This window comes from Triturus cristatus, chromosome 2_1 (assembly GCF_964204655.1).
Source record: "Triturus cristatus chromosome 2_1, aTriCri1.1, whole genome shotgun sequence".
Taxonomy (NCBI): Eukaryota; Metazoa; Chordata; class Amphibia; order Caudata; family Salamandridae; genus Triturus; species Triturus cristatus.
This window is the reverse complement of record NC_140581.1, coordinates 175,469,983-175,482,075: the sequence shown is the minus strand read 5'-3', so window position 1 is coordinate 175,482,075 and position 12,093 is coordinate 175,469,983. Positions and strand designations below refer to the sequence as shown.

General features: G+C 44.7%; 1 protein-coding gene across 1 annotated transcript in view; it reads left to right on the top strand.

Moving 5' to 3' along the window:
• The window catches only part of LOXHD1 (lipoxygenase homology PLAT domains 1), a 1,221,805-nt gene that overhangs the window by 760,056 nt on the left and 449,656 nt on the right, over window positions 1-12,093 (top strand). Inside the window, exons 11-12 of the mRNA XM_085629301.1 lie at window positions 6,560-6,658; window positions 8,372-8,520. Coding sequence (XP_085485427.1) covers window positions 6,560-6,658; window positions 8,372-8,520 — 248 coding nt within the window. The remainder of the gene's footprint in view (window positions 1-6,559; window positions 6,659-8,371; window positions 8,521-12,093) is intronic.

Here is a 12,093-nt window from a genome sequence, read left to right as displayed (position 1 = left end):
TACGACACTTCACACTTCACTCTACAACACTCCACTCTATGCCGCCCTACTTTAATCCACTCTAGGCCACTCGACTGTACTCCACTCTATGCCACTCTACTCCACTCTACTTCAATCTGGGTCACCCTTCTCTACTCCATTCTATTCCACGCCACTCCATGGCATTCTATGACTCTCCACTCTATGACCCTCTACTCCACTCTACGCAACTCCCTCTACACCACTCCATTCCACTTTACCCCACTCTATGCCACTCCACTCTATTCTACGACATACTACTCCACTCTGTTCAACTACTCCACTCTACAATACTCCACTCTATGCCACTTTGTATCCCCACTCTACGACACTTTATGCAACTCCACTCAACAAAACTCTACTCCACTCTATACCCCATTATACCCTTCTACATCCCTTCACTCTACACCACTCCACAACACTCTACTCTATGAGACTCCACTTTACAGCAGTTCACAACACTCCTCTCCAATCTATGCCACTCCACAACCCTCCACTCTATGCCACTCTATGACACTCTACTCCACTCCACTCCACTGTACGACACCCCTCCTTCACTACATGCCACTTTCCTGTACGCCACTAACTTTCAGCCATGCCGAAGAGCAACCATGCTGGTGTACAACATGGCTAAAACAATTGTCAAAGCCCATAGTTCTTAGGTAGGCACGACCTATTGGCTTTGCCAATGCTTGTTATTTTGTAATAGTGACTTACACTTGGAGTTTGTGAATACCAAAGATCAATAAATGTACTTATAAGTGTAAACTTACTCAAAAACATAAATTACCTTTGTAAATCGGCCAATGTATTCTTGTCAAAAGAACGCTATAACCTTCCATCTACATCCATGCTGAGATTGCAAGCCTTTTACATGTTCAAGGTCTTGATGCACGCATGACCACTATTTGTTGACTATTCCCAAAAACATGGTTTATCGAGTTTGGCTGAGTTTACTAACTTGCACAAAATCTTTTGTTCTCAACCTTGCATCCTCTGTAATTTGCTTTAATTTCCAATTCTTTGTCTCTTGTTTCCCCTGTCGTTTTTGGTTGATAGAATTAACCAGTGTGACACCAGAAACACAAACCTCCAATAAACAGGCTAGATGTTACAGAAATATTCCTTTGTTATACACATGCAATCTCTCGCTTTCATGCCATTCAAAAGGAAAATGCATTAATCAAATAACGAAAAGAGGAGTTGGCCTTATGGCTAGGGCGGTCGACCTCGAATCTAGGGAACTGGCTTCGAGTCTCGGCAATGACGCTGAATATCCTGTGGTTCTGGGCAAATCACTTAATCTCCACGTGCCTAACAAAATATAATGTGTCCTCGTGTAACACAACTGGTGCTATTTAAAGCGCTCTGATACCCGATACCTTTGGGTCAAGTTCGCGCTATATAAAACTCCGCAAAATAAAAGTTTTTTTAAAAAAAGTTCCTAACACATTGACTAAAAAAAAAATGAGAGGCTGCTTATAACATTAAATAAGACAATGCAAAAAATTAATCAATTCAAAGAAACGCACCATAATTGCCTTTTTTTCAAAACATTATTTGGGCGAGAACTTTTCAAACCTCCGAAGGAGCGGTCCGGCACTGTCACTTCGCTCCCTTGCTACATGCAGTAGGTGGGCTGGTCTGACAAAATTTGCCAGACTTCTTTCAGTTCCCAATCCAGCCCTGGTTAGGACTGCTGAGTGATGGGGCCATTCTGAACATGTATAATGCTGAAAATATTTGTATATTATAAACAATCTGATTACAGTGTTACCCCAGTCCTGCTCCAGCAAATTTCTGCCAGTGGCAGAATGGTTGTAATTCTTTTTTTTTTTTTTTTTTTTGAAAAACCTTTATTGACATTTCAATCAATAACAAGTATGGGCCTACAACCCCCCGGGGCCGGCCGCTAAGCAATCAGAGCAACAAAGATCAAGTGTGAACACAGGCAGCACCTCGGGGAGCAGAATCTTCATGCTAATATAGTCTGGCCAGTGAACAGCGCAGGTAGGACACCAGGATAAAAAGGGTTTTCATTTTATAATGGAAAAAGACAGAAGGATCAGGTGCCGAACAATTTCCCAACAGCGATAAGAGGCGGGCAGAATAATGACATAAGCAATAATCAGCAATCTATTGGATCAATGGCGCAGACACAGGAAATTCAGGATAGGGAAGAATATCATGAGCAGTTGCGCCTGCAGTCCCCTGCCCTAAAGCCCAGGGAACACCCCGGAAATTGTGGCACACATGAAAAGGCGACGATTCACAACAAAGGAGGTGTACCACGCTGATCCCAGAAAAGAAAAAACAAGAAGAATCAGAGAAGAAAAAGGAGGCCATGGAAAAAGGAGATGAAAGACTAAAGAACCCCTTCCCCCAACCCCCCACCCTGCACCTCTGCAGATGAGTACGCCCCCCCCCCCCCAGCAGTGTGCCTGTCGCCCCGGAACCAGACCCGAAATATAGAAGAAACAGGGAAAAAAGGAGTAAGAAAAGAACCCCACCAGACGGGGGGGTAGAGAAAGTATTAATAAACTGGAGGAGGGCCTTCAAAACATACCCCCGGCTTCCCCCTCCCGCACGGTAAGTTTCCCCCAAAGCAAACAGTAAACAGCACAAAATCGACCATGTCAAAGAAAGATGGGGAGCATTATGCACCGATTATGCTAATAGCTATACCATGAGAGCACGCAACCCCTGAGCCCGCCCGTCTACTAGATGACCACCCCTGAAGGATCAGCCTTATCCTTGACCACTCTTTGCAATTCTGCCCATGCCTACCCCTCGACCCAGCGCCATGTCCGATGTTCCATGGTAAAGGAGTGTCCAAAAAAGACCGGGAAGCGACACACACAGGTGGGGTGGAAGTCTCTGAGTACCAACACAGTCCACATCATGGAGGGACGGCCTTCCCAGTGCTGCCCCAGAGTCTGCACTGCACACAGGGTCCAGAAAGGCGGAAGCAGCCAAAGTAGACAACTGTTGCTTGAATTGTCCCTGGGTCACTGGAGGCCGTGCACGGATCGAGGCCACCACCTCCCACTCAGGTCCAATACCTCCGGAACAGATCAGATCCACAGCCAGCCGATCACACTGTAGCATACTGTCCGGAGTGTCCAGCTGTGCACTAATCTCAGGGGTGGCCGCGACTTTGTCCCCCGGTGTGCAGTGTGGGAAGTCCCTGTGTACCTGAGGACAGGAAGGCCGCCACTGTCCCAACGCTGATGCCACACCATCGAGCTTACTCCCCAAGACCCCGACGCCATGAACCAAGGAGGAATGAAGGGCACCGAGGGCCTCGAGGAGGTCGCCGTACCCCAGCATAGCTCTCTGCGATCGCTCCGCCACACTCCCAAAAGTCACACACTCCCAATCCTGCTGTGACCCAGTGGACAGGATGGTAGGCTTCATCGCAACAAAATGGCCGCCGGGTAGGCCCGACCCGTATGGGGGCCGGGACCCAGGAACAAGCGCCCCGAGGCCCACGGCGCTGGAAACAGGGTCCGGGGGCAGGCAAAAATGTATCCGTTGCGTGGTCACGGGCAACAGTCGTCCCCACCACGGACCAGCTCCCGCGAAAATCCGGGAGCCGCCCGCAAGAATCAGGGCGAGTTACGGGCGGCGTCCGGACAGCTCGCCGCCAAGGGCAGGGGCTATCGCCGGGGAATCTGAGAGTTGCACCCCCGGGCAGGCACTCGGTCCGCTTCGCTTAGCGGCAGGAACGACCACGGCGAAATGTTGGCCGAGGTTGGCACCGCTCCGGTGGACCGACTCCACCCAGTCACCACAGGCCGCTGTTGTTGAACTGCCACCCGGCCAAGGCGTCCACTCGAGGTCCTGGCTCCAGGGCTGCACGGGCCGCAAATTTAAAATGCACTTTTCTCCGGCGGTACCGCAGCCAGAAACCTCGGAGTCACACGATCGGTTGCCACTCTCATTCACAAACACGATCGCATCGCGCAGGCTGAGGATCTCATGCAGGATATCCGTGCGGGATGCGGAGGTTCACGGAGCCGGGAGTCTACGCTGCCGTCTCGGTCGCCATCTTGGCTCCTCCTTATGGTTGTAATTCTTGACATATTGTGCGCATTTTTGGCACAATGGCACATGACCCTGTCATAATGTTTGCACTGTCATAAAAGTGGAAATTAATAACATTATCATCACTGCTGTTTAATCGCAATCTCTAAGACTGAGAGGTGTTCTGTGTCTGAAATCACTCAACTATTCCTCAATGAAGTCACCCATTTATCAATCCATTCACTGACCCACCTATTTATTTTGCATGCACTCAGTCACTCACTTATTCATCCATTCGTGCGCTCACACATCCACCCAACCGTTGACTCATTCTCACATTAACACACTCACCCACACACCTAAATTTGTCAGACATTGAAGAATCGCTTTCATTTCTAAAATAACCAGACCTGTTGGCTTTGCTGATGCTTGTTTTTCTTATTGCCAATGCAGAACAAGCATTAATTTTTCTTTTGTTGTCAATGTTGTTCAACATCAAGCATTGGTAAAGAGCCAAACTGTCAGCTAAAGCCTTCCAAAGGTGTCACATATTGGCTTTGCCTGTGCTTGTTACAAATGCACCCACACATGGATACTCAGCTCATATACAGCTAACAATCAATAGGGCAGTGACCAGCCTTGCTTTATGAAAGAATGAGTCCTGCTGAGGTGGAGTAAGGTGATGCTAAAGAAGGCAGTTTTGTTTTCCCTACAAAGTCACTGCAATTTACTGAGTCCATCCTGGCCAGTGGTGTTCTTCAAGATATACTCACGTCCGTATGTTCGTCTATACTTCTCCACAACAGCACTGACAACTTACGCAAACCACGCCCACCACTGTTAATATTCAGAAGAGGACAGAGCTTCAAAACACAGGCATACAAAGCTACCCCTGGCAGCCTGGCCCACAACACATTCAACCGATAACCAGGGACCTCAAAATGACAAATGCCATTTGTTATACATATATTTTCTTTATATGTAGATCTTACTACTCTTTAATAAATGAGTCAGAGCGAGGTTCGAAACTCTGTTCAGTGAGCTATGTTCCTATTAATGTGTATTGTCTTTGAAAATGGTAAAATGTGTTCAGAGAGCGACAGAACCATGCGGAATAGTTATCACTGAGTAGAGCTTCTAGTACCATTAGACTTTATAAAACTGAACTGCAGTAACATGCGCTGTCCTACAAAAAAGGAAACACCTTTGTCTTGTACCCACAACCCAGCATATCCAGATCAGACCAGCTGAGGTTCAGGAGTGCACATCACAAACAACAGCAGTATAGCCTGCCCCGCAACTGTGCAAAGCGCCAATTCACAAACCTGCACCTTTATCGTGTAAAATGGAACTGTATCTCAGTATGAGACAAACTTGATAACACATAGACCGCTGATTCTTAAGAACCTTACAGGTAGGAAAAATTGCCCATCGCTAGATGCTGCTATATCAATTATCCAACTGATGCGTTAATTTCATAAAGTTTATATGAACTTGGAGATCCTAATAAAAACTGCAGTCTTAATAACGAAAAAGATATATAGTCCAGAGGAGTTTTACAAATAGTATTCTTGTGATAAAACTATTGATTCCACAAGAACAGTTCATTCATTTTGCACAATATCCCCTTAAGACATGCCATGTTCAGGCAAAATTTTTGTACCTATTTCTCCTCAAACAAATCTAAAATGTCGGTCAAATCTTTTGAAATAAGCTTAAAATAGCACTGGTCTTTCTGCTTTTGGCTGCCAATGTGTGTTTATCTGGCTAACCTGCTTTCTCAGGGCTGTATTATGATCTTCCAAGGACATAGTTTTTAGCTCTCGCCTGACCCAGCGCATGCGCTGCTCTGGCGAGACTTATTGAGAGGGCTCCAAAAAGTGCTACCAGACCAGCCTAGAGCCACAGTGCATGTGCGCGGGCGCGCGCGCCGCGCTTTACCGCGATTACTTTCACTTTCGCGGCCCCACGACAGCTTTGATGTTTGATCGTGATCGCGATCACTTTTACTTTCGCGGCCGCACGGCCGCTTGGCATAGCCAATAGGTCTCGCTTTTGGGACCTTATAAGTATTTAGTTATGCAACTGTTGCATGGCTAAACACTTATAAGGTCCCAAAGGCGAGACCTATTGGCTATGCCAATGCTTGTTGTAGAATTGCTGTGGGCTATCTCTTTTGATTGTAAAGAATGATTTGTTAGTGTCTTCAACTTTATGGAAATTTTCCATAAACCTCCTATGTTAGATTGATTACTATACAGTTATGTCTGTAAAGTAGGCCTCCGGTGAACTTTTATCCTCCTTGCTGTTGTTCTGTCATGATACGTTTGTGTCTATTAACTAATATTACTAATAAAGAATTATTAGCAAACTGGGAATCACTTTATTAAAAAACACTAAGGTGACAGCTGTAGGTTGCATTGATTACTGAAAAGGAAGTTCCTCTGTTGCAGTCAAGTTGATACTCCACAGTCATTGGTGCTTATTGCTCTATGTGTGTTTCTTTCTATTGCAGTAAACAAATATGTCGCCAGAGTATTCACGGGTGCCAATAACGGGAGTGGGACGGACGCAGATGTTTTTCTCAATATTTTTGGAGAGAATGGCGATACTGGTAAACTTCGGCATGCAATACATTTCTGAAGCCACATCTTTTTACTTTAACCTAAGATGATCAGAAAATATGCTTAGAAAGTCTTTTCACAGTGAAGCTGTGAATCCGAAATATGATATTAAAATTACCAAAAACATGGTAGATATCTTGAATCTTACACTGAAGCATCAATTTAAATAGTGTTGATTAAAAGTGTATCTCAGTGACAGAATATAAAACTGTATGACTGATGAGAAAGGAAGAATTCCTGTTTTTCTTTCCCAAAACTGGTGCTCACTCCATCAGTAACCTTTCAAATGATAGAATAGGTCACACTGTATGTATAGAGATATGAAAGTAAACTTGAAATAGCTATTTAACACCATTGTAATGCGCTATTTGTGCATTTGTTTACCGTTTTTTCAAGATAATTTTTTATGGATTTATTTATATAGTATGTTTTCTTCAATGAGGGGAATCCTTCCCAAACATGATCTTAATATTGTACTTGGCAAAACAGCTATTTGAACATATGGGGTAGAGATAGAAAACAATTGTAAATCTACACTCAGATATTTAAATTCATGTCCTAGTGTAGGTTTGTGATACTACATGAAGCTTGAATGAAAAGATGTGCCTGGTACCGGTTTCCAAGTGGATTCCTTTAAAAATCACTTGATTTCTAAATCGAGATCACATTCCCTCCGTACAAAGATCTTTGTTGTGGAGAACTTCTCGCAGGGAGAATGGAACCCCCCTGTGCAAATACACATTTTGCATGTTGATCCATTTTCCTTCCCAAACTGGAAAAGGATTTATAAATAATACTCTTTACAGTCTGGAAAAGAAAATGTTATAAGTGGGTGAATACTCAGAAACATAGGTGTTTGTGGGCATTGACAAAAATCTAAGGCTGAGCAGAATTTACGGGCATGAAGGTATGCACTCATGGCATAGATGTTTGTGGCCATTCACAAACATCTAAGGCTGAGCAGAATTTACGGGCATGAAGGTATGCACTCATGGCATAGATGTTTGTGGCCATTCACAAACATCTATGGTTGAGCAGAATTTACGGGCATGAAGGTATGCACTCATGGCATAGATGTTTGTGGCCATTCACAAACATCTATGGTTGATCAAAATTTACGGGCATGGAGGTTCGCACTCATGGTGGAGATCTCCATGCACGTTAATGGACTTTAACCTTCAGTAATAATTTTGAGAATTCCTGACAGGCATAATTAAGGCAAATGTAGTCATAAACCTATATGGATAACTGTATGCACCTTTTGAATAGGCCCCATGGGCTGTAGTTGATAACTTGGAAGGTAGATTTCCAAAGTTACTATAACTTGATCCAACAATGTCAATAAATTCCAGATTCTCTCTAGTTCAACACTTTACATAGCCCTAGGGAATACAGAAGGCGAGGCACACCAATAAACTGCATATCTGGATGGACTTGTGCTGTATAGTTGATCTACACTATGAATTATCAAAAGGACAAATCGCCTTTCGAACCCCATATATAAACCACAGCTTACCCTGGTGTTGCTCCTGTCACCGATGTGTGGGCTGTTGACTATTTTGCAATAGGCAGTGTGAAATAGTGAACTAAAGGTTTCTGCATGAGGTCGGCTTCCTTTCGCTTGATGTGATGTTGCTCTGGTCTTTAGTGCCCGTACCATAGGCGGCCATTCACTTCCTGCATTTCTGTTCTTACCATCTCAGGGGAGCGGAGACTCGACAATGACAAAGACAACTTTGAGAAAGGTGCTGAAGACAAATTTACCATTGACGCACCAAACCTCGGCAAGATCAGGAAGATTACCATTGGCCATAACAACAAGGGATCATCTGCCGGCTGGTTTCTTGAGAAGGTTTGTTTTGAAATATAAATAATTTATGCTTGGAAGATGAGAATCATTTGTTGACAAAACTAGCAAGGAAAGATCATATTCTAAATTAGATTTCAGGTCCTTTAATCACTTCTAAATATTTAGGAATATTGATGCAAAGGAATAACTCGAATGTTTCAGACTTCATTTCACCTGTAGCCAGTGGATATATATAATTTTCTCATGTAACCAGCCTTTTTAGAACAATTCCGAAAATTACACTATTACGCTAAGTCGCTTAATTATGCAGCATTCGCTTGAAAGTTTACAGTGAATGTGGCAATTTGCAGTAAAAATTTAAAGTGAATGGAGCAATTTGTGGGGAAAATGTACTGCAAATGCATGGGAACAACAGACCATAAGAGGCTGTTCTTCGCGGTGCTCTTATTTAAATGCACCCTCGAATCAAAAATTGACGTGAGCTTGCATTTCTTGCTAAAATATAGCACAGAACAACAGATTTGTATTTCACATAATTACGCGTAATTTCAAAAGCACATTATGCAAATTTCACACTCCTGGAATTCGATTTCTATAATATCCAGGGCATGCTACTCTCCTGGTCTTTTAGTTCCGGTTTCACCTTTCAATTGTTGCAACTAGGTGTACAAGACAACAATCGACATACACACTTAAAACCAGCCAGGACTATAGACTTTGTCAATGGTTGTCAGCTGTTTAAGATAAATAGGTAATAATGATTTTGTTGTAAATAATAATTTGAAAATGTTTCAATTCTGAAACTATAAATGAAACATTATTTAGGCCTGTGGGAGGGGTAGTGGTCTTCAGAGTGTCTCAATCCCTCCCATGATGTTCACTGTGTTCGACATGTACATCTTTTTCTCTCCACACCTGGTCCGTCCGCATATCTTGCATCTCATCTCTTTCCTCTGTAGCATTCTCTTTTCACTCTACCCTGAATGCTCGTCGTCCCATCCTCCACAGTGCGCCATTGCCCAACAGCTCAGGGATCTCAGCACAAAAGAGCTCAGGTTTAGCCTCAGGTCTGTGAGACCCATGTCCTTCTGATATGTGTATGTGGTCTTTACGTCAGCAGTGAACTGCTTGAAACAAAATTGTTAAACTATGGGGAAGAGACACCCCAGACTTGGTGTGAGCTACGGCCCAGCTCCCACAAAGTCAAAACAGTCTCAGTCCTGTAATGTAGCCATTTTCTATAGGGTATTCCTAGCCCACCCCTGTAGCGTGGTAAAAACTGGTACGCTCTGCCGCAGAATAAAATGCAAAGGATGCATGCACAGCTAAACCAAATAAATACGACAGTTAACAAATAATCATGATAAAAATCTCAAATTAATTTATTTAAAAAGAATGAAATGTAATGATTGAAATGACACAAAAATATAGAAAATTAGATGTGGGTATCGGGGTATAAAACGTCCTAGAGTAATGACCTGTAAATATGTAAATCACCGTGGTACAGAAAACCAAAATGACAGACCCATGCCTCTCTTAAGCTTCTCTTCACATCCCACATGGTTTTACCCAAGGTGAGCACAGTCCTGGCTCAAATGAAATCCCTTTCCTTCTATAACACCTCTGTGCACAACCCATCCTGGGAAAGGCTCCACTCGGTCCTCACAAAGGGAGCAAGTGTCATGGCTGCTATAGCCAGCACGAATTCGCCTGGGTATGGAGCTCTGCTGTCCTGAAGCCCATTGCACTATAAGCTTTTGAAGCTGGCCACTTGGCTACGGTGCACCAGGTGGGACCACTAGGCTTGAGCCATAAGTGGTTCTGCTATTTGCTTAAAACTAAATTAGGTCTTTTCAGGTAGTATGACAACTTATGAAACAGATAGAAGTTTGTAGGTAAAATCCAATGTTTATATTGACGTTGTCATACCTATTTCCATAAATGCTTTCAATTATGAAATTGTGGCGTTTAATAACAAAAGTTAGCTAGATAGGCTTAAGGAAGAATTAATTTTAAGAAGTTGTTTTTTTAAATCAGCCATTCTGATGCCTCTGCAGAAACCATGGACAGCTATCCATGTTGCCATTTTAAATGTAACTGGGAAACCATCTTACATTTCAGTTGTACAAACTTTGTAGAGCACATATATTAGCTGAATTGAGGCTCATGTACAATTATGTCACAAAGAAACATAGGTCAGCATTATTGTAATTCTGCAATATACACAGATTTTGTGACTTAGATCCTTTGGTTGGGTGCTTTGAAGTCAATATCAATCAAGCAATCAATCAATCAGGGTATTGTCAAGCGTGCTACTCACCCGTGAGGGTCTAAGGGTGGTGGGGGGTAGTGGGCCGGGGGTTAAGCAGCTCCGGTCAGTCGAAGAGCCAGGTCTTGAGGGTCTTCCTGAAGATGTGCAGAGAGGGGGCGCGTCTGATGTCGATTGGGAGCTCATTCCAGGTCTGGGTCGCTATGTAGGAGAAGGCCCTTCCACCCGTTCTGCTCTGTGGATGCGCCGGGTTTTGGCGAGGGCGAGGTCGGCGGATCGAAGGTTTCTCTTGGGTAAGTGGAAGGAGATTCTCTCGTTGAAGTATTGGGGTCTGGTGCTGTAGAGGCATTTGTAGGCGTGGGTGAGTGTCTTGAAGGTTACTCTCTTCTCAACAGGGAGCCAGTGGAGGTCTCGCAGGTGTTGGGTGATGTGTTGTTGTCGAGGGATGCCGAGGACGAGTCTGGCTGCGGTGTAATGTATGGTCTGGAGTTTTCAGAGCAAAGACTTGTTGATTCTGGCATTGACAGCATTTCCGTAGTCCAGTGTGCTGGTTATGTGTGCGTGGGTGACAGTCTTTCCTGATTCAGGGGGGATCCATTTAAAGGTCTTGCAGAGGATGCGGAGGGTGTTGAAGCAGGTGGAGGCAACGGCGTTGACCTGTCGAGTCATGGAGAGGGAGGAGTTGAGTACGATGCCCAGGTTCCAGGCGTGGTCCAGGGGGGTGGGCGGGCGGGCGAGGGCGGTGGTCCACCAGGTGCTGTTCCATGCAGTGGGGGAGGGTCTGAGGACGAGGACCTCTGTCTTCTACGAGTTGAGCTCAGGCAGCTGCTGCCCATCCAGGATGCAACGTTCTTCATTCCTTCCTGGAAGTTGAGTCTGGTGGTGACGGGATGATGGGTGAGGGAGAGGATGAGCTGTGTGTCGTCAGTGTAAGAGACTATGTTGAGTCTGTGCTGTCTGACGATGGTGGCAAGGGGGGGCCATGTAGATGTTGAAGAGCTTAGGGCTGAGTGACGATCCTTGAGGTACTCTGCAGTTGAACTCTGGATTCTAAGAGGAAAGGTGGCAGTCTGATTCTTTGGGTTCCGCCGGTGAGGAAGGAGCAGAGACATTCGAGGGCAGTCCCCTGTATGCCAGCGTCGTGGAGTCTGACGGTGAGTGTGCGGTGGTAGACGGTGTCAAAGGCTGCAGACAGGTGGATGCCTTTCATGGTTGATTCAGTGTTTTCGGTGCTGGCTGGAGTCCCGGCAGAGATGATGGGTTGGCTGGCATTGTTGGAGGAGGGAGTGGTTTCGGAGTCCATTGTCCGTTCGTTGAAGTTATCGTAGAGGGACTTGTTTTTCCGA